General features: G+C 34.8%; 2 protein-coding genes across 6 annotated transcripts in view; one reads left to right on the top strand and one right to left on the bottom strand.

Annotated features, from left to right (window-relative positions):
- Positions 1–27830, bottom strand: part of LOC141455579 (homeotic protein spalt-major-like) — a 234270-nt gene that overhangs the window by 151601 nt on the left and 54839 nt on the right. The gene's annotated exons all lie outside the window — the stretch shown is intronic.
- LOC141455587 (uncharacterized) lies at positions 11289–14743 on the top strand. Its single transcript, XM_074130738.1, has 4 exons — positions 11289–11700; positions 13300–13396; positions 14171–14388; positions 14483–14743. Exons 1-4 carry the CDS (start codon positions 11522–11524, stop codon positions 14616–14618), a joined length of 630 nt encoding a protein of 209 aa, XP_073986839.1. The 5' UTR covers positions 11289–11521; the 3' UTR covers positions 14619–14743.

Raw genomic sequence — 27830 nt, 5'->3', positions numbered from 1 at the left:
TCCCTCAAAGAGTACTTTCAAGATTGTCACCACCTTAGAGGACCCGTCTTCGTATATAAGTGATAGTACCTCATAGAATTTCCCAAGATAATGTTGGAGTTTTATTTAGAGGAAAAATCGTTGTTGGAGCTTTATTTGGGAAAATCTCACAAACGTGGAAAAAAGAATTCATTGCACTTCCGGTGGAGGGACATCCGGTGAGTTACTTGGTCATGTCCCTTGGAGATACTGAAATGGAATATAAAATCTGCGATTTTAAGCACAAATTTTGACGTACAAACATATGTACATACAGACTAAATGGCAAATCTAAAAATTGGATATTTTCCGTGAATATAGCATGTCCAAAATTTGACTTGGTAATACTTCTCTTAATTACTGAACGGAAGTCTCGAATTACTGAGTGGTGGGTGGTGGTGGTGCAAACTACCTGTTTAGTTTATAGCAGACTTGATACCAACTTAGATCATCGCGTTCAAGTAAAACTTCTGTATTAATAGAAAGGTGGTTAGCGGCCATGGACAGTGAGGAGTGGGGAAGGTTGTTGCTGGAAGCCAGGGCCCGATCTGGGCTGTAGAGCCGAAGATTGATTGATTGATTGATTGATTACGATTACGATTGTAATAATAAGTGTAAGAGGCAATCATGTGTGAGTCCACAATAGATTTTTGTTGGAAAAAAAACGGATGTTACCAGAAGAAAACCAACTCTTTATCAATTAAATCAATTCCTAATCAATTGATTGATTGATTGTAATAATTAGTGTAAGAGGAAATCGTGTGTGAGTCCACAATAGATTTTTGTTGGAAAAAAAACGGATGTTACCAGAAGAAAACCAACTCTTTATCAATTAAATCAATTCCTAATCAATTGATTGATTGATTGTAATAATTAGTGTAAGAGGAAATCGTGTGTGAGTCCACAATAGATTTTTGTTGGAAAAAAAACGGATGTTACCAGAAGAAAACCAACTCTATCAATTAAATCAATTCCTTGCCCATCATAAATTGTCCCAGTAAATCCCAAGAAAAGTACAAACCAAGAAGAATGAAGAAGTCACATAGCCTTGCCACATTAAGTCCTCATTCCTCTAAGTCCCTCGCTTACATAACGGGTCATCATTATTTCTTCCAACGGAAATTAACGGAACTTCCTCCACTATATGTACATTTCAATAAAATTTCATAGCAGAAAAATATCTAGTTATCTATCTGGATTTCTATAATAGTATTGTTTAATTATTATTTTCTATTACCAAGTTTAAAAATAAAAACGATTTCAACGTGGAAAAATGCAGATGGCAAGGTGCAAACGTTTATACGTATCTAGTTAATTGTTGAATTATATGCAACCACGATTTCTCCCCAGTTATGTGGAAGTGAGATCATTTTCTAGAATTAATTAAAAGAAAATTAGTTGATCACAAGATGGTGGTGACGATTATCTTAAAAAAGAAACTACGTGAACACTCTCATGAGTTTTTGGTTACTGCAATTCTAACCAATATAAATAAATTTTAATCCATAAAATTGGCATTTTAAAACATATTTAACACTTTCTCACATTTTACAGTCTATATTATTATAAAAACTTTTATAAAAGGAGCTTAAAAAATTTTAAACGTTTAGTAAAACTGTTCATTAAAATGAAAGTGAAAATTTAGAGGGAAATCTACGGTGAATCCTTAGCCGGTATTGTCCCGAAACGAACTCTATTGGAAAAATTATTGATCTACATAAATGTACGAGCAAAGTTTAAGGAAAATCTTTCAAGCTATTTTCCAAAAAAAACTTGAAAACTCTACTTGGTAAAGCGGTAGGTTCGGATTAAAGGGTTTTGATCCTGTCTGGTCAGATCTCAAAAATGGAACCAAATCTGGAAAATAATAATGGGTCAGCAACCTTCCAAGTTGTCGTTTCTGAGATTTATCGTAAAACTTACCCACACATCGATCATATACTACATTGTAATGCATCAAAAAGAGATCAACATCCCCTGAAGACTTTTACAGTAAACTGCCATCTTTAGGACAATGTTAAAATATTGCTTAACACCAGACAGAGCAATTTTAATTGGCTCCTAAAGAAGGTGAAAGGTCTATTGATAGGTAACTGGAGTAGAAAATCTGAGATATCTTTGAGTTTAAGGGAGTCCACTAAACGATTTAGGCGTCTGCTAATAATTTTTGAGTGTTAGGCGCCACAGTAACCGATCGGTTATAGACTAGACCCGCAAAGCTAAGATGTATTGCGGTACTAGTCTAGCTCTTGGATTTCATTTAATGTTTAATATGAGAACTTTTATAGTAAAGTATGTTTGTTAGGCGGTTATAGACTAGACCCGCAAAGCTAAGATGTATTGCGGTACTAGCCTAGCCCTTGGATTGTATTTAATGGTTAATAAAAGAAATTTACAGTAAAGTATGTTAGGCGGTTATAGACTAGACCCGCAAAGCTAAGATGTATTGCGGTACTAGTCTAGCCCTTGGATTTTATTTAATGTTTAATATGAGAACTTTTATAGTAAAGTATGTTTGCTAGTCGCCTCCGTCCACGACACCTAATTGGTAGTTCGACGTAAAGCCCGTCTGAAAAAATCGGCAATTACTTTACTTTTCTTTACTTAATTTTTGAGTGTGTGCTTTCAATGAATCTCAAAACATTTACTTCCGTTCTTATCCCAAATTTGAGAATTATACCACGATCTTTATACGTGATCTCGTACATCTTTCCAGGAAAGAGAGAGAAAGAAAAAGTTGATACTTGGAAAAGTATAAAATGTTATCACAAAGTTTATTTAACAGTTGAGGTATCACATTTTCACAAACCTAACCTCAACCATAGCCTTCACAATCAACAAATTTATAGAATAATTTTAAAAAATAAAGCAATTATTATATTTTAAAATACAGTTTAAAATACAAAGTTCACTGTTAAGATTCATTCCAGCTAGAACAATGTATCCATTTTTATTTTTTGTATTGTTTTTCTTTGTAGTTCTAGTTCAGTTAACTGGGAAACATAAATCGATGAACCGTGAAAAAGAAAATGTTGCTAAATAAAGTGAAAAGTTGAAAAGGAAAACTTGGTCACAGTCTAAAAATGTTTTTTTTTTTTAAAGAAGAATAAAAATAATAATGGAGATTATTAAACGGTCTTTGTTTTTATGGATATTAAACAGATTTAATATTTTTTTTAAACCTTTATTTATTATATAATACAAAAAAATTGCTTGTTAAGTTGTCTAGTTCTACTTTCAAACAGGCGTCATCTTTCTAAGCTGATGGTTTTGTTAAGGTCTTAGTATTGCGGCTTTTTTAAGTATGTGATGTACAGTACAAAATAATGTAACCACATTTGCAATAATAAAAAACTTAGAAAATGCATTGGTAAAGACTAGAATACCAAGTGAACATTGCTTTGTTGAGAAAAACTAAAAGAAAATTAGTCTGATTGCCATTGAAAAATAATTAACCAACTCTTGAAGGAAAAAAAATTGGCAGGAAAATTGGCGATAAAATAGTCTAACAAAACAGAAACTATAGAACTATTTAACATTTTTCTTTTTCCCGATTAAATGAATACCCTCAACAAATGTGCCCAAAATAAGAAGAAAAATAAATGGCGTAAAAAAAATACTTAAATACAAGGGTCGTTTGAAAAGTCCGTGCAAAAATAAAAACTACTTAATTTTTTGGGGTAAACCTTTTTTATTTTTCAACATAGTCTCCTTTTAGGCTTATACACTTCGTCCAAGGCTGCTCTAGTTTGTTGATCCATTCCGAATAATAGGATTTGTCCAAGTCTGAAAAATAGCCATTCGTTTCTGCAATCACCTCCTCGTTTGAATAAAATCTTTTTCTCGCCAGCCATTTCTTTATATTGGGGAACAAATAGTAGTCCGAGGGAGTCAAGTCTGGAGAATAGGGGGTGATGTGAAACGAGTTGGAACCCTATTTCCATTAATTTTGCGACCACAACTGCTGAGGTGTGAGCTGGTGCGTTGTCGTGATGGAAAAGGACTTTTTTGTGGGCCAATCGTGGGCGTTCTTCTTGCAGCTCGGTTTTCAAACGGTCCAATAACGATGAATAATATGCACCTATAATAGTTTTACCCTTTTCCAGATAGTCGATGAGGATTATTCCTTGCGAATCTCAAAAGACAGTCGCCATAATCTTTCCGGCCGAAGGAACGGTCTTCGCCTTTTTTGGCGCAGATTCCCCCTTGGTAACCCATTGTGTAGATTGTTCTTTGGTCTCAGGAGTGTAGTGATGTATCCATGTTTCATCCACAGTGACGAAACGACGCTTAAAGTCCTGCGGATTCTTCTGGAACAGCTGCAAACCGTCCTTGCAACACTTCACACGATTTCGTTTTTGGTCAAGCGTGAGCAATCGCGGCACCATCTTGCGGATAGCTTTGTCATGTCCAAATGTTGATGCAAAATATTATGTACCCGTTCATTCGAGATGCCCACAGCACTAGCAATCTCATGCACCTTCACTCTTCTGTCATCCATCACCATATCATGGATTTTATCAATGATTTCTGGAGTAGTAACCTCAACAGGGCGTCCAGAACGTTCAGCGTCACTTGTGCCCATATGGCCACTCCGAAAATTTTGAAACCACTTATAAACTGTTCTAATCGAAGGTGCAGAGTCACCATAATGTTTATCTAGCTTCTCTTTAGTCTCGTGAGGCGTTTTGCCTTTTCATAAAGTAGTGTTTAATCAACACACGAAATTCTTTTTCGTCCATTTTTTGAAAATCACTCGACTTCCTCGATTCACACGAATGCCAAACACAAAGAAATAGACCGATCTGGCTGAAACTTGGTGTGTGTTCTTCCAAGAGATGCTACTAACTAAACATAACCTCGATACGCGCTAGTAGTGCTATCTCTTTGACTTTGCACGGACTTTTCAAACGACCCTCGTACCTTTCACGTAAGGCCATTTACGTGATTAAATTTACTTGAAACACAGAATTTGTTGGTACTAAAAAAACGTGGTTACGGTAGGATAAACTGATATTGTAGAAGACATGTGACGTCACGGCTCCTCAGTAGTATAGTTTAGGGGCTCCGAGGACGGATTTTTGCGACGGAATCACTTTAAAATCATAATCTGCCTTGAAAAAAGATTTTTGAACCGAAAATCTTAGGCCTAATGTAACATACATTATTATCTTAAGTTCAAATAGAACTTATTGGTAACTACTAAGAAAAATCACAAAAAAAAAAAATATCTGGAAAAAAAGAACGTCCTGAGAAGACAGTCACACTTACGGATGTTTATCTAATATCGATTGTGAACATCCTGCTGTTTTTCCAAACCATTTTACTAACATATGTACATACACACAAACCTAGAGAGTAGGACTAGGAGACTTACACAGATCGATTGGTTAAAACCAAATTTTCTCACTACAAATGAACACGCTCACTTACAGTTAAAAGTGAAAAATCAAAAATTGAATCAAAATTATCGCCATACTTCCGTCTTCTTCTAAAAGATATGAAGAAATAAAAATGTATATAAGAACAAATTAGAAAAATACGATCTTAAATTTGAAATTTACAAACCGAATTCCATGGGTGGTAGCTAATTCCGGTAATTAATAAAAACCGGAAACTAGACCAAAATTAATTATCTACAATAAAAATCCAAAAAAACTAATTCTTTAATTAGAATAATAAATAACAATAAAAAGAAAATGTTATCTTTTTTTTCAGTAAAAAGATTAATATCCTAATAAAGAAAAGTTACTGTAGTTTATACGAAATTTGCATTTATTTTCTAGGTTTTCCTGCTCATTCTGTGAGAAGTAAATAAAAGTAAATAAATTTATATCAATTTATTATAAAACATTTTCAAGATTAGACGTGTAGATAATTTGGTGTAAATATATATATAACAAGATACTAAAGCCAATTATCTATCTATCTCTTGATTTAATTAACTAAATATATGTGTAATAATGTAATTTATTTTACATTCTATTTACATGTTGATGCGAAAGAGGTAGTATTAAAGATTACTACACTAATAAATAAATCGGTATTAAAGAGAATTTTTTTTTTAGAACGTATGAGGTGGGTTATTCTGGTTATTATGGTGGGAGTATTCTGGTGTGATTCGGTATTCACCTGATTTTCTCTTACATAAACGATCATGACCACAAATGAACGATTTTTTTCTTTTCCAAATGGGTAAAACTGTTATTATTAAAGGAGTAAATGTAAGGCGCCACGGTAGCCGAGCGGTTAAGAGGCTAGACCCGCAAAGCTAATATGTATTGTGGTACTGGGTTCGATTCTCGGTCTAGATCTTGGATTTTATTTAATGGTTAAGAAAAGAAATTTACAGTAAAGTATGTTTGCTAGGCGGTTATAGGCTAGACCCGCAATGCTAAGATGTATTGCCTTCTAGTCTACATTCCCGGTCTATACCTTTAATGGTTAATATGAGAACTTTTATAGTAAAGTATGTTTGTTAGGCGGTTATAGGCTAGACCCGCAAAGCTAAGATGTATTGCGGTACTAGTCTAGCCCTTGGATTTTATTTAATGTTTAATAAAAGAAATTTACAGTAAAGTATGTTTGTTAGGCGGTTATAGGCTAGACCCGCAATGCTAAGATGTATTGCCTTCTAGTCTACATTCCCGGTCTATACCTTTAATCGTTAATATGAGAACTTTTATAGTAAAGTATGTTTGTTAGGTGGTTATAGGCTAGACCCGCAAAGCTAAGATGTATTGCGGTACTAGTCTAGCCCTTGGATTTTATTTAATGTTTAATAAAAGAAATTTACAGTAAAGTATGTTTGTTAGGCGGTTATAGGCTAGACCCGCAATGCTAAGATGTATTGTTGGTTTAGTGGGTTCGATTCCCGGTCATAGACTTCGGATTTTATTTAATGGTTAATGGGAGAAATTTACAGTAAAGTATGTTTGCTAGTCGCCTCCGTCCACGACACCTAATTTGGGTAGTTGGACGTTAAGCCCCGCCTGAAAAAATAGGCGATTACTTTTCTTTAAAGAGTAAATGTTACTTTGCTCTAAAGTCCATCTACCATTCCTTCTTAATCTATTCGACAAAACAGTAATTCAGTCAGGTAACGGAAAAATTTTATTTACGTTTGTCTGTCATAATGGAGCACCAAAAATAGTGAAAAGCGGTGAAATAATACACTTTGTTTTTTTTTTTAAAAATTCCGTTTCATAACATGAATTCAAATAAATTTACCGTTATCATTCAGCACCTGCTGCCTGAATTTGAATTGAATTATTGCAACGATTAAAGCACGTAGTCAATCAAAATGGCTTCTGTATACAATGGCCAAAAATGTTTTGCTGTTTAATGGTGTTAAACTTTATTATTTGGAAGAATTTATTATAAATATAAAAACCTTTGACCGCACCAAGTGACAATTTGACACTAAAAATTTAAGATATTTCCAAAAAAAAAAGAGGAGTTAATCTGTTCGTACAAAGAACGGGTTCAATTTATGGCTAATTTTAGAAGTCCTAGTTTTCCACGATAGAACAGAGTAATGCCGTAAAGAGTAACTCGCATCAGACCCAGATAAATAATCACGCTACGCTATTTATTAAAATGCAGTTATATATTATTTAGTTTATACAGTATATAATTGGTATATATTTACAATTATTTATGTGTTTAGATATATACGCAGAAAATATCGAGGTTTTTGTGTTTTATTACAATAAAAGAAGGAACATTATGATAGGCTATCAAGATAGCATTATACATACATATAGCTAGTTAGTACATGTGTATATACATATACTACGACAGAGAGAATGTCAAAACAACTTAAGGTGTCCCGCAGAATTCACAGTGAGGAGTTCCGGTAGTGCAGGTGTCTATAGTTTTACCATGTGCTCTTATCCGTTAGTGTACAGCGCCATCTTTTACCAATAAAAACTACTAAAGTAGGATTTAAGATAATTTATGGGATTCTATTTTTTATAAACAAGTTGTAGGCTTTTTTTTTTTTTCGAAGGAGGAAGTAAGTTATGGAAATTAGGTAGAGGATTATGGAGAATGAAAAATAGTTACGATTGATCCGATAATCGATTCTGATCAACCAGATAAATCGATAAATTAATAGCTTAGGGTATTTATTTTGAGGTTATCATTTAAAATGAGCTTATAAATGGGTTTTGAAGGCTTCTTTTTCTTTGTTTAAATTAAAGTTACGAACTAAGGGATGCTATTTATTGGATTACTTAAAGGGCTAAGTTGAGAGCTGGTTTGCTGTGTTTGACTTACTTCCCTTTCTTTGGTACTAAAAATTCAGACTTTTTTTTTTAAAAAAAAGTAAAGTAATCGCCTATTTTTTCAGGCGGGGCTTAACGTCCAACTACCAAATTAGGTGTCGTGGACGGAGGCGATTAGCAAACATACTTTACTGTAAATTTCTTTTATTAACCATGAAATACAATCCAAGGCCTAAGACCGAGGGAATCGAACCTACTAACCAACAATACAACCTAGCTTTGCGGGTCTAGCCTATAACCGCCTAACAAACATACTTTACTGTAAATTTCTTATATTAACCATTAAATAAAATCCAAAGCCTTGACTAGGAGAATCGAACCCACTAAACCAACAATACATATTAGCATTGCGGGTCTAGCCTATAACCGCTCGGCTACCGTGGCGCCCAATTCAGACTTTCATTTTCACGTAAAATTGAATTCTGTTCAATTTGAAGCAGAAATAGCCCCCAATTGCACCTAGATTGGCCCTGTTTGTTTGTATTTTTTTTTGGAGGGGGGGCAACAGATTTCACTAGAATTAGAAATGCCTAAAAAATTTAGGCTAAACCTGGCTAAATTTTTGTTATGTACAGTTTTAATTTTTTCACTTTTCCTTTACATGGAATTTTCATGGTTCTGAACACTGATTACCTGACCGGAAATTTCCCATTTGTTTTTCAGTCATTTTAAGGTTGACTCAAAAAATGTTCTTACGATTTTTTTTAAACATTGATAATTGATTAATAATAAATCTACAACTTTTATTAGAAAAATTATTCACGAATAATCTCAACTATGGATTATTCTGGCCAAAAAAAAAAGTCCAAAAAGTCCATTGTCTGTTTGTACGTCTAAACAGACGTTTTAAACAAAGATGTGGTGGTTGTGTGCCTGCCCAAACAGGTAAAAAAAATTACTAACTGTAAAAACGATTTACAATATATAGTAAGATCCACCTTTCTAGTTTAGATGCTATTTTACAACTTCACATTTCTATGTGAAAAGAAGATTACTCTTAAAATCTTAGCTCCCTTGAACATCACAACAGAGCACTGGATGAGAGAAGCGGCTCCTGCCAATTAAGGTTAATTATGATTAAAAAAGAAAAATAAAAATTATAAAAAAGAAAAAGGAGATAAAGGAAACAAAACAGAGGAACTGGATATACGTAAAAAAAAAATCCTTCGAACAAATCTTCGAATCAGTTGGACGAAATAAAAAAAAATATCGAAGAGTTGTAGTTTCAGTTTAGGGGGAAAAAAAAAAAAAATGTATAAAAATCAGCCTTTATAATAGGTATTAAATCCCTCAATCTTGGGATACCCACAGAAAGGTACTCAAAGTCAAGTGTGAGAGAGAGACAGAGATATCGCAGCGTCTCTCTTCCATCAATGAAGTATTTTTCAACCTAAACTATATTTACTATTAAGGTTCCAGAAAAATATGTAACACTACCTCATAGTTTGAGGGGTTGTTCTCACTGGGTACTGTTCAAGAAAATTATAGGGTACCGTTTCCCTTTAAATTCTTTTAATTCCTATAGGAAGATGTTTCAGTTGACATGGGTATGGCACAAATACAGATCGTGGTGTAATGATAATTTCTTAAATTATTCCTTCAATCATTTTTTTTGATTGACATTAGATGTTTTTCTTTCCTCTTTCTATTGCTGAAATTCTCACAGTTGGAAGCTTAATAATGACTTTAAAGTTTAATTAAATGTTTAACCAGTTTAAGCGTGTTTGACGTGTATACTCGTTGTGAAAAATATAAAATTGCCATTAACTATAAAAAATCTCGAAATTTTAATAAAAATACAATGAGAATATTATTTGGTGGGATGTTTCCCTTTATCTTCACCAATAGAAATGCCAAGTATTTTATACGGAGGTGAGTGGAGGGAGTCAGCCAAATGATAAGTGGTTGGTACATGTTTGGTCTCCGCATTAGAGATTGGGGAATTAGGCACACAAATAGAAGCTCTCAACCCTTGTGCAATGCCGTTTTTACCACTTAGATAGAGATTCAGACCTCAGTAGGAGCATGATTTCATTTTGCACTGAATTCAAAGCTCTTTTCTTCCTCTTTGTAAAAGCACTTGCGTTGCTAGTTAACTAGAGCAATGCATAACTTGAAGCGGTGTAAGATTTTGAAAGAGCACAGAATGCTCTATATAATCTCAAGCCCCAGAAATTGTAGAAAAAGTCCGCTTGCAGTGACTATTACGACTATTGTAAACTTTTGGTTGTTTGTTCCATGTGTGTACACGTCATTGTCTGATTTCAATTCCGCACACTGTAGGGGGGGGGGGGGTTTCTTAAAACTAAATTCCACGCTTAACTGGTTAATAATAATAATTGTATTATCCTAAATAAACAATACAACAGCGCCACCCCCCTCAAATTCCAAGGAAACAGACAGTTCCTGTCAACCACCTCCCAATTATGAAAATATGCCCAAAATGAAAAATATGTACATATTTTGATTAAATATATAGAAATATTTATTTATTTTCATCAAATATGTATAAATATACGATAACATCCAAATATGTGGAAATATGTGAAATAAAAGTAGACTCAAATGGCTTAAAAAGTGTCAGTATGAATACTTCTAGTTGAAAAACGTCTGTAAATTGCCTAGAAAAAAATATGTAAATACATACGAATCCGTTCCCTACTAATAACAAATTAAGCAAATTTGTCTCTATTGGTAATCAGAAATTTTCAAATTTTATTAATACTCTCTCGGATATCCGGTCATCTATTCTAAAATCGTTATCGATAAGAGTTATCGTTATCTATCAAAGACCCTGTCACAACACATTTAGTAAATTTTATCACAATTTCAGGACAGAAAATCGTTCCCAAAAACCTTTTCATCTCTTTCATAAAAAAATTTCAAAAAATGTTTGTTAAAATTAATCGCTAATTTAATTTAAACACATGCATTTATAAATTAATTAAAATAAAAAAAACATGTGATTTATATAATTAAACAAAAAAAAAATAAATAAAATAAAACAACCAATGGAACACTTTATCAATTAGCGTTATAAATAAAACGTGTAAATAAATTTTGATGAGAAATTTTAGTAGGCAAAATTTTGTGTAAATTTAATCAAAGACAAAAGAATAACTCTTCTAAGTTGTTCCTGGTTTCAGTGGATTGAGCTTTTAATTGACCGTATCCAATCATTATCATCACTGCAACTTTAATTGGAAACACAAAATATGGCGGACGATGCATTTTTCTGGGACACTGGTAACGCTAACCGAGAATTCAAAGGTAAGGTAGAATTCAGCGGTATCCTACCGGCTTGTCATCCGGACAGAGTTTGTCATAATGAGTCCTTAAGGAAGAAAGGCTTACTGCGGGATATTAGAACTGTACTAAAGAAGCTGGAACAGTTGTAAGTTCTATTTTTATACAAGAAATCTTGGAAGTCAGTAAAGGGGAATATTTATTATGTTACAAATAAATGGTTGTATTTACCAGGTTAACCTTTTTCCCTTTAATAAGAAAGAAAACAACATTAATAAATGAAAAGATGTTACATTTCAAAGAAAGGGGGGAAGACTTTTTTAAATTTTATTTCTAGTAAAAGAATATTTACTTTAAACACAGAAAAGTATAGAATAACTTGGATAGTTTTTTAAAAATAGATATTAGAAAAATAACATTCCTAATTGGTCTGAAGTTGGTGAAAACAAATACCAAAAGGATTACCGGGTCAATCACTTCGAAATTCTTGCGAGTGTAATGCTTGGCCCTCCTAGACTTTAGGGGTTTCAATTTAAAAAGAAAAAATCCTGGCCGACACTTGAACACTTTATTAGCTAATCATATAATCCCTAAACTAAATAATAATGCAATTAACTACTTCTATAGATAATCGTACAAACCCTTAACTAATAATCATGAAAATAACTACTAAAATAAAAGTCCTCCCAGGCTCCTAGCCGCCTGTCACCCCGCCTACCGGGACCAGAGAGTGGTAACCCCAAAGACCATAGACTGATTTGGCTTACCCGCCGCCAACACCTTCAGCTCGACCATTCCTCGCCAAAATCTTGCCAGTCTCCGTCAGGGTTCTTCACAATCAGCACCAGCCACTTTTTTTCGGTCACACACTGTTCTAGCGTTCTGTACTCTCTCACACAGCTCCGCTCCACATAGACACACACACCACTCTCCAGGCCCCCACCAATCTGCCGGCAGCGTGAACAATGCTCCTAGCAATTTCACGACTATGCATAGTCTACGTATAGTATTACATGCTCCATGTATAACCATTTAATTTAAAAAAAAAAAAATATAACTACAATTCACAAAACCACAATTCCGTCCCCTACACGAGTACTTCCGTTTTGGCCGCGACTGTCTAGGCGTCAAAGGAAAAATTGCATAAATTTTTTCAAAGAAAACATCACATTCCTAGTTCTAAATTTACAATATCAGCACTGAGCACATTATCGATATTTACAGTATCAATCATGCATATTATCAATTTTAAACATTCACCAGAAAATAACTTGTTTTGAGATCGAAAAATTTTTTGTCCCCCCCTCAAATTTGTTTTATATCTGTGGGCGGCATAAAAAAAAACGGAATTTCACCGGAAGTTATTTAAAAATTAGGGAGAGATGGTCATCTAAAGTGCCATTCTAGTACAGTGTACGGTTTTCATTAATAGAAATAGCATAATAGGTATCCTAAAATTGTCTACGAGAGAAAGTCGTGTGAGTTCATACGCCAATTTTCTCTCAATAAAATTTTTTATGAATTCTTAAAAATCATCTTTTTATTTTGGTACACAAAGCTGTACAAATTTTTCCTTTTTTCCAGGCTATTTAACATTTATTGTATTATGTAATTGTGTAAGTGATATTAGTCTAGCCTTATTTCTCTAGCCTTAAAAACCAAAAATAAAACTCCTTGATAGAGTTACGGGTACAGCAAAAAATAATATTGAGAACAAGTTAATAATGATAGTTTTCGTCATTTTTAGGCCTGAATGTGATCAATGGGATCCATTTTATGACAGCGATAAACAAGTAAGACCACAGAATAACATGAAAGGGCCCCATAGATTTGGTGTATATTGGGTAAGGACACTGAATGACCTTTTTTTTTTTATATAGTATGTATATATATGTATAATTATAATCACAATAAGGGAACGGATTTTCTGGATTGAATACTTAGTGAGCCGGTCTCCTTCTTTTTAGGGAGCGATGGAACTGTTATTCTTGCAACTTGGATTTACTGGACATTTAATGTTACACCGATCTTTAAAGTTCGTCTAAAAAGTGCCCTTAAAAGAAAAATTAGGCGTATTTCCGGAAAACCTGATTACAATTCAATGAAAAGCTATTTCCGGTCAGCCGATCTTCACCAAAATTGGCACTTTAATTCTATACTTACCGTTATATAATATGAGAAAGTTTTTAAAATAATAAAATATACCGGAAATAGCCCTTTAAATGGGGAAACCTATAAAGGGCTCCTAATCTAAATCCTGTGGGAAAGTTGAGGCACATAAAAGTTACGAATGGATAATGTACACAAATTGAGTTTCCGTTTTGAAAAATATTTAAAAAAAAGTGGTATTTTGGAATTACTAATTTTTGACTAAAACGTTTTGCAGCTTCCCTGTTGGAATCTTAAATGGATTTCAAATTTGAATTTTTTTTACAAATACAGCGGAAGTTTTAAAAACTAAAACATAGAACGTCTAAAAAATTTTTATAATAAAGATCAGAGTAATTTAGATCTATTTTCGGGGGAAAAAATCGAATAATACGATTAAAATTCAATTTTAAAAGTAAGTAATAATCTAAGAAAAAAAATCTTTGTTTTTGCTTTTCCGATCAAAACAGCCACGTGGAAAACCCTGGCATTGTAATCGGGTGAAAAGTAGCGAACTGATCGCTGGTAAGATGATCAAATTTTGTGCATGCTGCAAAAAGAACGGTCTACAAGATGATTGCCATCGTACACAATGTCAAGGAAAACCATGGTGCATGTACGAACCATTGCCAAAATGTCCACCGTTCACCCAAATTCCTGGACGATATGTCCCGCCAGATCCGCTTGAGTTAGTCTTATATTCCTTATTTATTTATTTATTTATTTATCTACAATATTTTAAATACATAATTCTTGAGATTAAAACAAAACGAAATTTACAGAGATTGCCCCGAAAAGCCATGGTTAAAATCACCCGAATATGATGCTTACCAAAGGATGATAAAACGAAGCGAAAATCGACAACCTGAAGGCTGTGTCCCAGATGATGTGAAACATCCACAATGTCTGTGCAACTAAAGATGATACACACACACATCCAAATTGGAAATACGTACACCAATAGTTTTTATTATTTGATTGCTTTTATTGCTTTCCTATAATCTTATTTGCTTTTTAATTAAATTATTGATTTTATTTGTGTATTTATTTGTATTTTCTGTTGTGATAATTTAATACAAATATTTCAAAAATTAAGTAATTGAAGACTACACGGGAAGAAAAGGGTGTAAGTCCATTTTATACATTTTTTCAGGAGAGCAACTTTAAAGTTTGAAAACGTTTACTGTTTCAGTGTTTATTGAAATATGCTTTTGTAATTTATACAGTGCATTGAATGGATCACATTCTTTAGTATTCCTTAAAAGTATCAAACAAATATATTTTTATAAATTAAGATATATATAAAAAAAAAAAAAGGTTGAAATGAGATATCAAGAATAAGAACAGTAACAAATGATGGGTTAACTCCCTGGCTATTTCCAAATAACTTATAGAAAAATGATTGTCCCCACTCACTCGCAGTACAAGGTAAGGGTGAAATCACTTGGGAGGCATTAGATTGACCACTTCCCTCTTCTAAGATATGATGTGATGCTATATATATATATCAAAACGATGGAGCTAACCCTCCACAGTATATCAAATTGGTCTCCTTCTATTATAGAGACCATGGGTACTACTAGAGGGCCTCTGACACACCAAAGGCGCCCTATACAACCCCTAAATGGCAAATAATCCACATCATATTTTATGAAAGAAATCTTTCTTCTTTCGGCCCTACAGCTCCTTATGTTTACTTTTTTTTCCCCATTCTATTTATGTTTTTTATTATTCTTGGTCGGCCATTAAAGGAATGTGTCATACATTTATTAGTTTTATTACTATAACTTCTACGAGAAATTATGGACCTTAATTAGAATTTTATGATCACCTTTAGGTTAAAAATAGAATGAAGCAGCTAAAAAACAGACTAATAACCAGTTTAAAGTTTTAAGTATTCGACATTGAATATACTTGATTGGCTAAAGCGCCACGGTAGCCGAGCGGTTTGAGGCGAGACCCGCAATGCTAATATGTATTGTTTGTTTAGTGGGTTCGATTCCCCCGGTCTTAGTCCTTGGATTGTATTTAATGGTTAATATGAGAAATTTACAGTAAAGTATGTTTGTTAGGCGGTTATAGGCTAGACCCGCAAAGCTAACATGTATTGCGGTACTAGTCTAGCCCTTGGATTGTATTTAATGGTTAATAAAAGAAATTTACAGTAAAGTATGTTTGTTAGTCGCCTCCGTCCACGACACCTAATTTGTGATAGCTGGATGTAAAGCCCGCCTGAAAAAAATTGGCATTACTTTACTTGATTGGGTAAAAATCGAATTAAAAAGTGTAAGGGGGCAAAAAAAATGTTAGAACTAAGAACTGGAAAAGACTATGGGTTGCTTTAAGGTAAGAAAAATAGTATGGAGCTAGGTGGTGTGTCCTATAGGGCTCATACAACCAATAGGGCAAAAGAAAAATGAATGTTTAGACATATTAAGGAGCTGTAAGGTGGACAAAGGTTCAGGAATTTGGATGGAGCAGACATCGTGATCAGTGGTAGAGAAGTATTGGCTAAGTTGATTTCATAGATTGCAATGCTAATGCATTTTGAGAGAGAGAGGGAAAGAGGGATGACGCAATAATCAATGACGTCAGTAGATGATAAAGCATTGAAAGATTTTTTCTTTTATATTTCCCTTTTTTTCATGTTTACCCAGTCCATAAGTGGAAAGAGTTGATAAAAAATTCAGTAAATCCAAAGTGCAGTGAAATGTACACATCTAGTTATTACTATTAGTACACGCTTCTATGTCAGCTGATAGTGGACAGATGTATCAGAGAAGGACATATGCTGGGCAAAGTTGACTAGTCAGTCAGCCTATAGTGGAGAGGGGTGGGCACAGAAAGTGGAGGAGAGCAAGGGAGGCGAAGGGAGGCTGTGTGCGAGACCCTCTCTCTCTGTGCCAGAAACCCTGGATGTCAGATGGGACAGATTGGACTATGCACACTCATCACTAGTTGATAGCTTCTCGTATGAAATATCCTCCTCTTTTTTATTTTTTGGGACGCCAAACTGTATCCCTTTCCATGTTTTAGGGCAATATAACCTACTCTGCACACACACACCAGAGAACCCGATAACCCCTATCACCATCCACTGGGGCAAAAATAAGATATACTCCCAAGATATGAGGGACAAATCTGTCCGACCAATTTTGTCTTATAGCCTATAAAACGGATAACCTTTGGCCGGATTCTGATACGAAAATAAGTTTCTTTTTTCCGCTTTCCACCAACAGAATTTTCTTTGTCAGCTGATCTCATATTTCCATCATAAATTATACTTTAAATCAGTTTCCCTTTTCAAAATCAAGAGATCAGGTAAAGGAAAAACTGTTCTTTGACGTATTCATTTTAAAAATCAGAATTTCAAAGAAATATTTCATTTTTCCACTCCTAAGAATGCCCTAAAACGATTTTTCCTAGAAAAGTCGATCAAATAGAAGTTATAGACGGAAGTACACCTTAGTTCAGTGCACTTCCTAGGCGCCTTTTTTTTTGACAAAGTACCGGAACAATGCATTCAGTTTGATTTCCGGTTACTCCGATGGAATTTCCCAGAACTTTTAGCAACACATTTTAACCCCTAATCTAATAATATACTAAGACACAGGACCATAATTTATACTGAGAAACAGTTCTTTAGCTGGAAAGCAAATCTAACTCTGCCTCGCAGAAGGGCCTGGCAATCGGAAAAAATTCCCTGCCAAAGTTTAAAAAACGTTAGTGTCATTTTAGAGGGAATCTAAACACACATACCACTCTAAAAAATACTTCTTCTTTTTTGTGGAGGGCCTCAAACACTGATGCTGAGCCTGAGAGCAAGATTTGCATTATTAGACTGACTATATTATGCATTATATCAAATAATAATGCTCCAATCGGCGAATGAGTTCATAACGGGCTATTCGCCAAGGCTGATTGCAGAATTAATCCGTCAAGGCCGTGTGGGGCCCCGGTCACTGCAGGCACAGAAAACACATGGGCCTGGCAGATGAGACAGCCTTTGTAGGGTTCTGTCAGGAAGAGGAGAAGGAGGAAACGGGCACTGCATGCGTTGTGTCAGTGTGAGAGGTTTGTCTGGGGCTAAGGATGTTACTTCTCGGACTTTGAGCTTTACTCAAGAGTCGCTCTCCAGAATTAAGAGTCTGAGTCTGAAGGGCGAGCTCTAGAGTGGTGGGAGCCACAATAGATCCAAAGGGGTCGCAGTGGTGGAGGCCTTAAGGGCTTCGCTATTAGAATCTTATCTTAATGCTCCAATCAAATCTCATTCTACTCACATACACATAAATATATATATCGTTGTATTTTATGAAATTGTAAATTTCGGAGTATATGTTCCCATCGTCCTGAGATAATATCATCTTCTTCTTCTTCTTCTAAATCATTCCTCGTTTACCTTTCAATGTCGAGGTGCCTTTCACTAAAACTTTCCAACTATCCCTATCCTCAGTCAAATTTTCTATTTCTTCTCCAAACCAAGTTCCACTTTCTGAAATCCTCTCTCACTATCCCTTCCCATGTTGTGCGCGGTCTGCCCCTGCCTCTTTTAACCCTGCATCATAGTCTCATAACAAAGTCTTGCTATACGGCTTGTGTCCATCCTCACATCATGTGCCCAAACAATCTTAGATACCTGAGATAATATAGTGTACTAATTGAGGGGATGTTCGGAACATCCCGTCCTAAAGACTGTTTCCCACAATCGGTCTCCTGCAGTTTACTGCAGTCTTAGCTGTGATTGGTTACTGTCAGCCAGAAAAAAAAAAAAAACAAGGTCTACCGAAATAATAAAAGTTTTCTCTGAATATATATAAATAATAATTGGTAAAAAAGCGAAATAAATTTTGAAAATTAACAAAAGTTTGTAAAGATCGCTGAACTTCTACTTTACTGTAGAAGAGATGATTAATAAATAATTACAGGAAAAACTTTAAGAAAAAAAGGAAATTATACATTTTTCCTTTAAAAAAAATGCTAATCTAATATTAACATTTGTAATTTAGCTTTTCTAACCCTTCTCTAAAAATAAATATATAAAAAAAAAAAAAGAATGTCGTAATTTCTCTCTGAGATCATCCAGGATGATGTTCACCGGAAGTTGGTATTATTTTCATTTAAACTTCATTTAGATGTCAAAAAAACTTTTTGATTTTTTTTTTTTGTTCCTGTTTGTCAGAAATGTTTTCAGAAATTAGCATTGTCAAGTTAGAATGTGCCTTAGACAAGAAGTGTCTGTTTTTTTATTTTAATTGTATCCCTGGGCCCCCCCCCAAAAAAAAACATTCTGGGAAATCTATCTCAACATTGTAAAAAAACCAAATATATATTCTATATTTAAAATATTAATGCGACCATCGACATGTCCATTCTTGCAGAACGCCCCCCCCCCCTGAAGAGACTTTGCCCATAAAAGGATAGAAAAAGTGGGTTTTTGGACATAAATTTTTAATTCAGGGCTGGATATTTCAAAGAACACTCCAACCGGCAGGAGGGCCATCTGTATTTCATAACACGCTACCAACCTCTGAGACCCCAGTCCCGCACCCCCCCCCCCCCACCACCACCGAAACACTAACACATCACTCTCAATGTTCTGATCAAAGTGCATAGAGTAAACGCTTCTTTGATTTTTTTTTTAACTTTAAGAATTTTTACTAAAGTAGAGAAAGAAATAAGAAGAAGAAGAAAGAAGTTAAAATAAATAATTCCACCAACATCTGGTTTAAGTTTTTTTCTTTGGTAATGGCGTGATAGTTTACAAGCTACAAGGATAAGACATATTATTGGGAAAAGTGTGCGACAGAAAAGAAGCTAAAGAAGACTCAAGAGTTAGGATAATCAAGAACGCCCGAGAATCACACAAGTCTAATCACGGCTTATTATCAAATCCATTCCTAAGAGTTAAGCATATTCCTCATTGCCTCTTGAGGCTATTAAAATAGCCCAGTCGACGAGAAGATAAGATAATAGAACCAAAACTAGCTTTATTTTTTTCCTGGACATCAAGATATTCTAAGGATACGTACGCTCATAACCAGTTAAGCGTGTTTGATGGTGCGTTCGACGTGTATACTCGATGTGAAAAATATAAAATTGCCATTAACTATAAAAAAAAACTCGAAAATTTAATAAAATACAATAAGAATATTATTTAGTGGGATGTTTCCTTTATCTTACCAATAGAACTGCCAAGTATTTTATACGGACGGAGGGGAGTGGAGGGAGTCAGCCAAATGATAAGTGGTTGTCCATTAAATGATAAGGACTCCGCATTAAAACTGTCCGGTAGGACAGTTGTATAAGGGTTGACCGTCAAAAACTGCACGAAAAAGCGTAACGTTGAAAAACACCCAACTTTGACAATTTTTTTCTCTTTTTCTATAAAAGATAAATTTCCCAAATTTTCTTTAAAATAAAGGGCAAACCCTCCTTTATAACTGTAATTTTTTTTGCAACAACCCAGATCTAATAGGTTTTGAGAAAAAAGTTGCCGAAAATGGGCAAAAACGGCTTTTTCAAAAATTAGAGATTGGGAATTACGCACACAAATAGAAGCTCTCAACCCTTTGTGCAATGCCGTTTTTACCTTTTAGATAGAGGTTCAGACCTCAGTACGAGCATATATTCATTTTGCACAGAATTCAAAGCTCTTTTCTTCCTCCTTGTAAAAGCTCTTGCGTCCCTAGTTAACTAGAGCAATGCATAACGTGAAGCGGTTCAAGATTTTGGAATGAGCACAGAATGCTCTGTAATCTGTAAGCCCCCAGAAAATGCCGTTTTTACCTCTTAGATAGAGGTTCAGACCTCAGTACGAGCATGATTTCATTTTGCGCAGAATTCAAAGCTATTTTCTTCCTTCCTGTAAAAAGCTCTTGCGTCTCTTAGTTAACCAGAGCAATGCATAACGTGAAGCGGTTCAAGATTTTGGAATGAGCACAGAATGCTCTGGTAATCTGTAAGCCCCCAGAGAGATTGCAGAAAAAGTCCGCTTGCCGTGACTATTACGATTATTGTAAACTGTTGGTTGTTTTGCCTTTGCGTTCGACGTGTATACACGTCATTGTCCGTGATTTTAATTCCGCACACTGTGGGGGTTTTTTTTAAAAACTAAATTCCACGCTTAACTGGTTAAGAAGGTTTTTATGCGGGACATAGGACCTATGAATTAGAAGTTGGATATGGCTAGCCGTAGTAAGATTGAATGTCGGCAGTTTCCAAGATAATGTAAAGGACCATAGCCGCGGACTTTAGGTTGGGGCCCCTCTTCTGCAGATGAAGAAGAATCCTTCGGATTAAAGTTGAAGAAAGCTTTCTTCGTTTTCTAAAAGCTGTACGCCAGATGTGTGCCATACTGTTTTTAATTTTTACTTTAATTCGATTTTAGTTATTTATTTTTCTCATCCACTATCCTCAAATTTCCTGAGCAGTAAAAAATAAAAGTCCCTCACCCCTCAAAATCTTTTTAGGCGCCACAAAGTTTTTAATGTAAACAATTTGTCATTGCTCCCCCCTACATGTGTACACAAAATGGTTTTGTTATAACATTTACGTTAGGAAAGAAAAACAAATGGATATATAGTATTGTGGGAGATGAATTGATGAATAGGAAAAAAAAAAAAAAATTCTAAATATATTGGTTTTGGTGGAAAGATGAAAGATGAGAGAGAGATGATGCAGAAGGAAGAGGCTGTTGTCTTGTAAGAAGGGCAAAGGAGATGTGGGAAGAATAAATCAACTAAAATAAGTTTCTATTAACCAACCCCCACTTCTCATTCATATACCAACTATTTCTGTCCGGATGGTTCACATTTGGACGGAAGTAATTCTTGTACACTGTGAATGCATATAGCAACAACAGGGCCATGGACTTCTTTTACACTCAGGGGCTGCCCATCCGCGGCTCAAAAAATTACTTCAATGCTGCCCAATACCAGCAGTCAGAGAAAAAAATATTCAATACTGTAATTTTATTTTTGCTTAAGGATTATCCAACCCAGAACATTTTATTCCCTACGATTCTAAAACTAATAATGAGACAGTTTAATTTTACCCAAAAGCGTAAAAAATATTGATTCTTAAAACATAAAGAGGGTACAGAGAAAAAAGAAGTACTGAGACATTATGCCTTATTAAGGTACTCGAATATTTGGGTAAGGCAGGAGATTAGGCGCAGTAGAAAAAAAGCCTTCGAGTTGTGGAGAGTATTAAGGGAGGTGAAGTTCATCCTTTTTCCTGTCCTGTAGGGAATGAAGTACAGCAGCACTGAAGGATTGTAGGTTCTGTCAGGAGGAGGATGAGGAGGAAACGGGCACTGCACGCGTTGTGTCTGGGTGAGGGGCTTGTCCTGTCTAAGAATGTTACTTCTCGGGGAAGAAACACCAAGGCCCTGAGGAGCTTGACCCAGGAGCAGCTCTCCAGAATTAAGAGTCTGAGTCTGAAAGGCCAGCTCTAGAGTGGCGGGAGCCACAATAGATCCAAAGAGGTCACAGTGGCGTAGGCCTTAAGGACCGCCCAGATTACGAGTAGAATCTTATCTTACCTCAGCACTGGAGCTATTTCGAGGGCAGTTAAGTTGTGATGTACACCCATAACTGATTCTGTAGATCCAGCATTGGTTCAGCGAAAAGACTTTTTCGGTTCAGTTATGTCTGCAGTTTCTGGATATTATTGGAAATTGATTTTTATCAAAGTGCGCTTTGAGTTTCTGATTTTTTGTTTTTCGAAAATGTAATAGTAAAGTAATTGCCTACTTTTTCAGGCGGGGCTTAACGCCCAACTACCAATTAGGTGTCGTGGACGGAGGCGACTAGCAAACATACTTTACTGTAAAGTTCTCATATTAACCATTAAATACAATCCAAGACCTAGACTAGTACCGCAATACATCTTAGCTTTGCGGGTCTAGCCTATAACCGACTTACAAACATACTTTACTGTAAATTCCTCATATTAAACATTAAATAAAATCCAAGGGCTAGACTAGTACCGCAATACATCTTAGCTTTGCGGGTCTAGCCTATAACCGCCTAACAAACATATGTACTTTACTGTAAATTTCTTTTATTAACCATTAAATAAAATCTAAGGCCTAAGACCGGGAATCGAACCCAGTACCACAATCAAAAATACAATAATTTATGTAATTTTGTAAACTAACAAGGAACCACTCAATTATTTGTAATTTTTAATTATTTGCGACATCAGTCAAGATCTATTTTTTTTTCTTCTTTACTAAATGATAATTTAGACTTCAATTAAAATTTTTAGGTTAAAGATCTAGTTAAAGAAAGATGGCCGCTCCATAAGTCTAGGCCCAAAAATTGCTTCTTGGACACTAAGAATTGCCTATTGATACATAGTTGATGATGAAGAAATAAACTTGTATTCAATGCCCCAAATGTGATGCAAATTAAGATATTTTTAGTCTTAGTCTTAGTGTCTATTTATATAAAGCCAAAAGAACAATTTAGAAATAAAGGGTCCCCCCCAAAAAAGAGAAGAGAGTAAATGTTAGGACTGATCGGTACAGATGTAGGATGCTGGATACAAGCAAACATAGCACACACACACTCACACTTATCTATTCGTAGACAATAGTATTTAGCTGGCAGACTGTGTGTGAGAGTAGACTGTCTATTCCTGGCCCGGGCGTGCTAACTCTGGTTCAGTCATTTGCACCTCTTCCATGAGGAGCAGGAGGAGGAGGAGGCAACTACCGCAGGAATCTCCCTCCACTCCTGTGTTTCCAGTTTCTATCGGGCGAGCCGTGCTCTAATCCCTACTACCTCATTTGCTCACTCACTATCGTCTGGAAACGCTACTTCTCTCTCTCTCATTGTCTTCTGCTTTGTGCCTCTTTCTTCTTCTACTTCTTACCTACTACTTGTTCTAACAGGAAAAGGAGTTTAGGAAAGATTTTTCATAAAACTAAATTTTTTACTGATTTTTATTTTCAATTTATCTAATGCACGCCTTTAGCGACTCGGCCAGTCGATTATTCTTCAATCTCGATCGATAGAATTGTGTCTGTCTGTGGATACGAGTTAAATAAGGATACGCTCTGCTGGAACGTTTTTTTTTTTTTTGCAATCATTGTCACCATCAACCATCAATCTTTTTCTTTTTGATACAGAAAATCACTGAGTTCTTTCGAGACCCGCAAAGCTAATATGTATTGTGGTACTGGGTTCGATTCCCCGTCTAGATGCCTTGGATTTTATTTAATGGTTAATAAAAAGAAATTTACAGTAAAGTATGTTTGCTAGTCGCCTTCGTCCACGACACCTAATTTGTGGTAGTTGGATGTTTGAAAAAATAGGCAATTACTTTACTTTTCATTTTTACTGAGTTCTTAGCCTGCTAGTCTTAGATTTTTCTTTTCCTTAGAAAACTTCTTACCTGTCAATGTCTGGTAATGGTTAGAGTTATTTGTGACCGGAAGAATACTCTGTCTGATGCCCCATAGTAAACGGAAAAAGGCTACAGGCGCCAATAACGTCTATCTGATGCGTCTTAAATTAATAAAAAACAAAAATCCAGAAATCTAGCAAGCAGATGTAAAAGTGCCATCAGCGGGGGATGCCGACAACGTCACACAGCCTGAAGGTTAGGTTATAGTCTAGGAAGGTTTAGCGACATTTTAGAGTGTTTACGTTACAGTTTTTCAGTGTTTAACGACGGTGAAATATAATTAGTAATTTAATTATTCTTTACAGAATAAAATCTGTTTTTGAAAACCGTCTTACACAGAGTTATGTGCCCAGAATTCATCGGATCCCTCCAGGTATAGAAGTCAACTCCTCCAGCTAAAAAAAGAGGAATAATTCGGCGGCTCATAGTGTGGAAAAGCTTTTCCTTATTTTTGTTTTTTTTTTGTTTTTGAGTAATGCAGATAGACCGGACACACTCAAAATTTGCAAAAAACCACATTTCGAAATTAGTGTACCTCAAAACGGGCTCAAAAGGAAAATTTTGTAATAAAAAAATCAGCAAGATCCACCAATAGCTTTTCTTTTGCTTCAAAAAGTTTAAGACAATATAAAAATTCTTAGTAAATACTAAAACTGTTCCCCTACATACAACCAGAGGAGGGGGATTCTGGCGACAAAAAAATGTAAAAGCCCAGCTCTTTACAAAAAGTAGCTTTCCCTGGTGACGTAGTAGCTGAAATCTCTGTCCAGATTTATTGCATGTTTACTTGAACTTTTTATTTCAGCTCGACCGTACACACTTTGTGCAGTACGTAGATGTAACATGACATAGACATCTGCCCTAGATATTATATGCGCTCACATACAAAGACACTTAGAAGCAATGTTACGCCCTGCAGCTAAGTACATTAGCGTTTTCTTGCTCTATCTCTCTCTCTGCTTACAAATCAGCAGCAGCCCAGCTTATGCCCTATCCCCCCTCCTAACAATGTGTTCATAGGCGACACAATAGAGTACTTAGTGATTCTGTGTGGGTCTGATGACAACGCTGATGTTTAAATAGAATGAAGAGACAACAGTAGGTAAATACTACCTAGCAAGAACTGGCTGATCTGTTTTATGTAGTAATAATAGGCCCTATAGGTAAAGGACAAAGAGGCCAAGAGAGAGAGAGAGAGAGAGACAGAGTACCTTACCATGTCACCGCGTGTAAACAGTCTTCTATTTAAAAAGATTATTTACTGAAGAAAAGAGAGAAAAAAGGACCTTCCGCCCTAAACTTGAAGCCTCTAGAAAGGTAAACTTTCCAAACATGTGTAAACTATTTCACTTCCTTTTATTCTCGGAAGTTATGCGGTCATTTCAAAATTCTAGAATTTATATTTACGTACACCAGTACTAGTCATTTTGAGGCGCCCCGCTCCTAGAAACGGGTGCTTCTTTACGCTCTTTGGTATGGCTATAATGGAATTCAGCGTTTAGAAAAATGGTGCCGAGAAAATCGCAAAATAGCGTCTAACTTCCGGTTTACAGCTTAAGCTTCAGTAATAGTAGCCACAAAAATACCCAAACATCTTTTTAAGCATAATAATCTTCTTCTTTTTTTTTTAACTTTTATTGAAATTTGCGACTGCAACGGTTGTTACAACAAGCAGATATGGTGTAATATTGTGTCTTGATTATTAATGAAGATTAGAGAAGGCACCCATTGGCGACACTCCATTAACGTGAATAGACGCACTGTACTGCTCTTTTAAGGAGAGTAGATCGCGGGGCCATCTTCTCTTCAATCTCCTTGGAGGATTACCTGGTAATGTGGAAGAAGATAGGTGTTCTATGAGAGGGTTAGGAATGAGCTGCTGTAAAGAAGTGAAATTTTAAGAAACGAGTTTTAGTAAGGTCCGTTAATGAAAGGGATTTTGAGATCATTATGAATGGTGAGATTAGAAATATAGAATGAAGTGTTAAGTAGTTTTCGTAGTATTTTTGATTGTAAAGTCTGGGATGCGTAAAGAATTGGAACGTTTAGTCGATCCCCATACTTTAATGCCGTATTTCAATTGATTTGTTTAACATTGAAATGTTTGAGTTTGGTATTGGGCATACATAATAATAAAAATAAAAATAATAATGCTAATATATAAAAAAAGAATTACGACGCCATCAAAATAAAAGCAATAATTTTTATCGTTATATTAAGAGCTGAGGAATATTCATTCAAAATAATCCAAATAAACAATTCATATTGTGTGAATATCCATATTAAAAAATAATACACAAATATTGATGTAATTGGACACCTGGTATATTAATGAGAAACGTCATAAAAAATATCAGTATGACGAAAAAGATGAAAATAAATAAAACAAACGTGATAAATGTTGATATATTCCACTAATAATTGCTCATGCTTGTCACTACGCACAGTCTCCACCATTTATGTTGCGATTGGTCCATAACAGAGTGTTTGTACGTAAGCTGCGTTTATTACCATTTTTGGGCCAAACATGTAAACTAAACAAAACGAAAAATTGGTCCAGTATTTTTGTTTTGTTTCAATTTGGAATTTAAAACATTTTTAAATGGTTATTTTTCGTGTTCCTGTTAATGCCGGCCCAACAGGAAGAAGTATTGCGTTCGTCGAGTTAAATATTCCCAAATTGAGAATTTAATTTTTTTTTGTACATAACCTATTGGCTACGGAAAAAGTTTTTCACCAATTAGGTGATCTTAATATAAATTTGATTTAAATAAAGTTCAATGAAACGATTCTTTTTTTTTTTAAGTAATTAAAACTGTAAAAAAGGGTTGATCGTTAAAAAATTGCACGAAAAAACAGAACTTTGAAAAAACACCCAACTTTGACAATTTTTTTTCTCTTTTTCTATCAAAGATAAAATTCCCAAATTTACTTTAAAATATAGGGCGAATCCTTCTTTATAACTGTCATTTTTTAAGTAATTAAAACTGTCCGATAGGACAGTTGTGTATGGGTTGATCGTCAAAAAGTGCACGAAAAAGCTGTAACCTTGAAAAACACCCAACTTTGACAATTTTTTTTCTCTTTTTCTATCAAAGATAAAATTCCCAAATTTACTTTAAAATATAGGGAAAATCCTCCTTTAAAACTGTATTTCTTTTTTGTAATTAAAACTGTCCGATAGGACAGTTGTATATGGGTTGATCGTCAAAAAGTGCACGAAAAAGCTGTAACCTTGAAAAACACCCAAATTTGACAATTTTTTTCTCTTTTTCTATAAAAGATAAAATTCCCAAATTTACTTTAAAATATAGGGAGAATCCTTCTTTATAACTGTCATTTTTTAAGTAATTAAAACTGTCCAGTTGTATATGGGTTGATAGTCAAAAAGTGCACGAAAAAGCTGTAACCTTGAAAAACTCCCAACTTTGACAATTTTTTTCTCTTTTTCTATAAAAGATAAAATTCCCAAATTTACTTTAAAATATAGGGAAAATCCTCCTTTAAAACTGTATTTTTTTTTTTTTTTTTGTAGTTAAAGTGTCCGGTAGGACAGTTGTATAAGGGTTGATCGTCAAAAAGTGCACGAAAAAGCTGTAACCTTGAAAAACACCCAAATTTGACAATTTTTTTCTCTTTTTCTATAAAAGATAAAATTCCCAAATTTACTTTAAAATATAGGGAAAATCCTCCTTTAAAACTGTACTTTTTTTTTGT

This window comes from Rhodnius prolixus, unplaced genomic scaffold (genome assembly GCF_049639745.1).
Source record: "Rhodnius prolixus isolate KJV_2025 unplaced genomic scaffold, Rpr scaffold_4, whole genome shotgun sequence".
Lineage (NCBI taxonomy): Eukaryota > Metazoa > Arthropoda > Insecta > Hemiptera > Reduviidae > Rhodnius > Rhodnius prolixus.
The sequence above is the reverse complement of the archived record's forward strand: the minus strand, read 5'-3'. Positions and strand labels throughout refer to the sequence as shown.

Bases quoted from the DNA above. Each gene is read 5' to 3' on its own strand.
- LOC141455587 (XM_074130738.1), top strand. From the start codon at position 11,522: ATGGCGGACGATGCATTTTTCTGGGACACTGGTAACGCTAACCGAGAA. The intron at 11,701-13,299 runs GTAAGTTCTATT...CGTCATTTTTAG, and splicing joins CTAAAGAAGCTGGAACAGTT to GCCTGAATGTGATCAATGGG. The intron at 14,389-14,482 runs GTTAGTCTTATA...CGAAATTTACAG, and splicing joins GTCCCGCCAGATCCGCTTGA to AGATTGCCCCGAAAAGCCAT.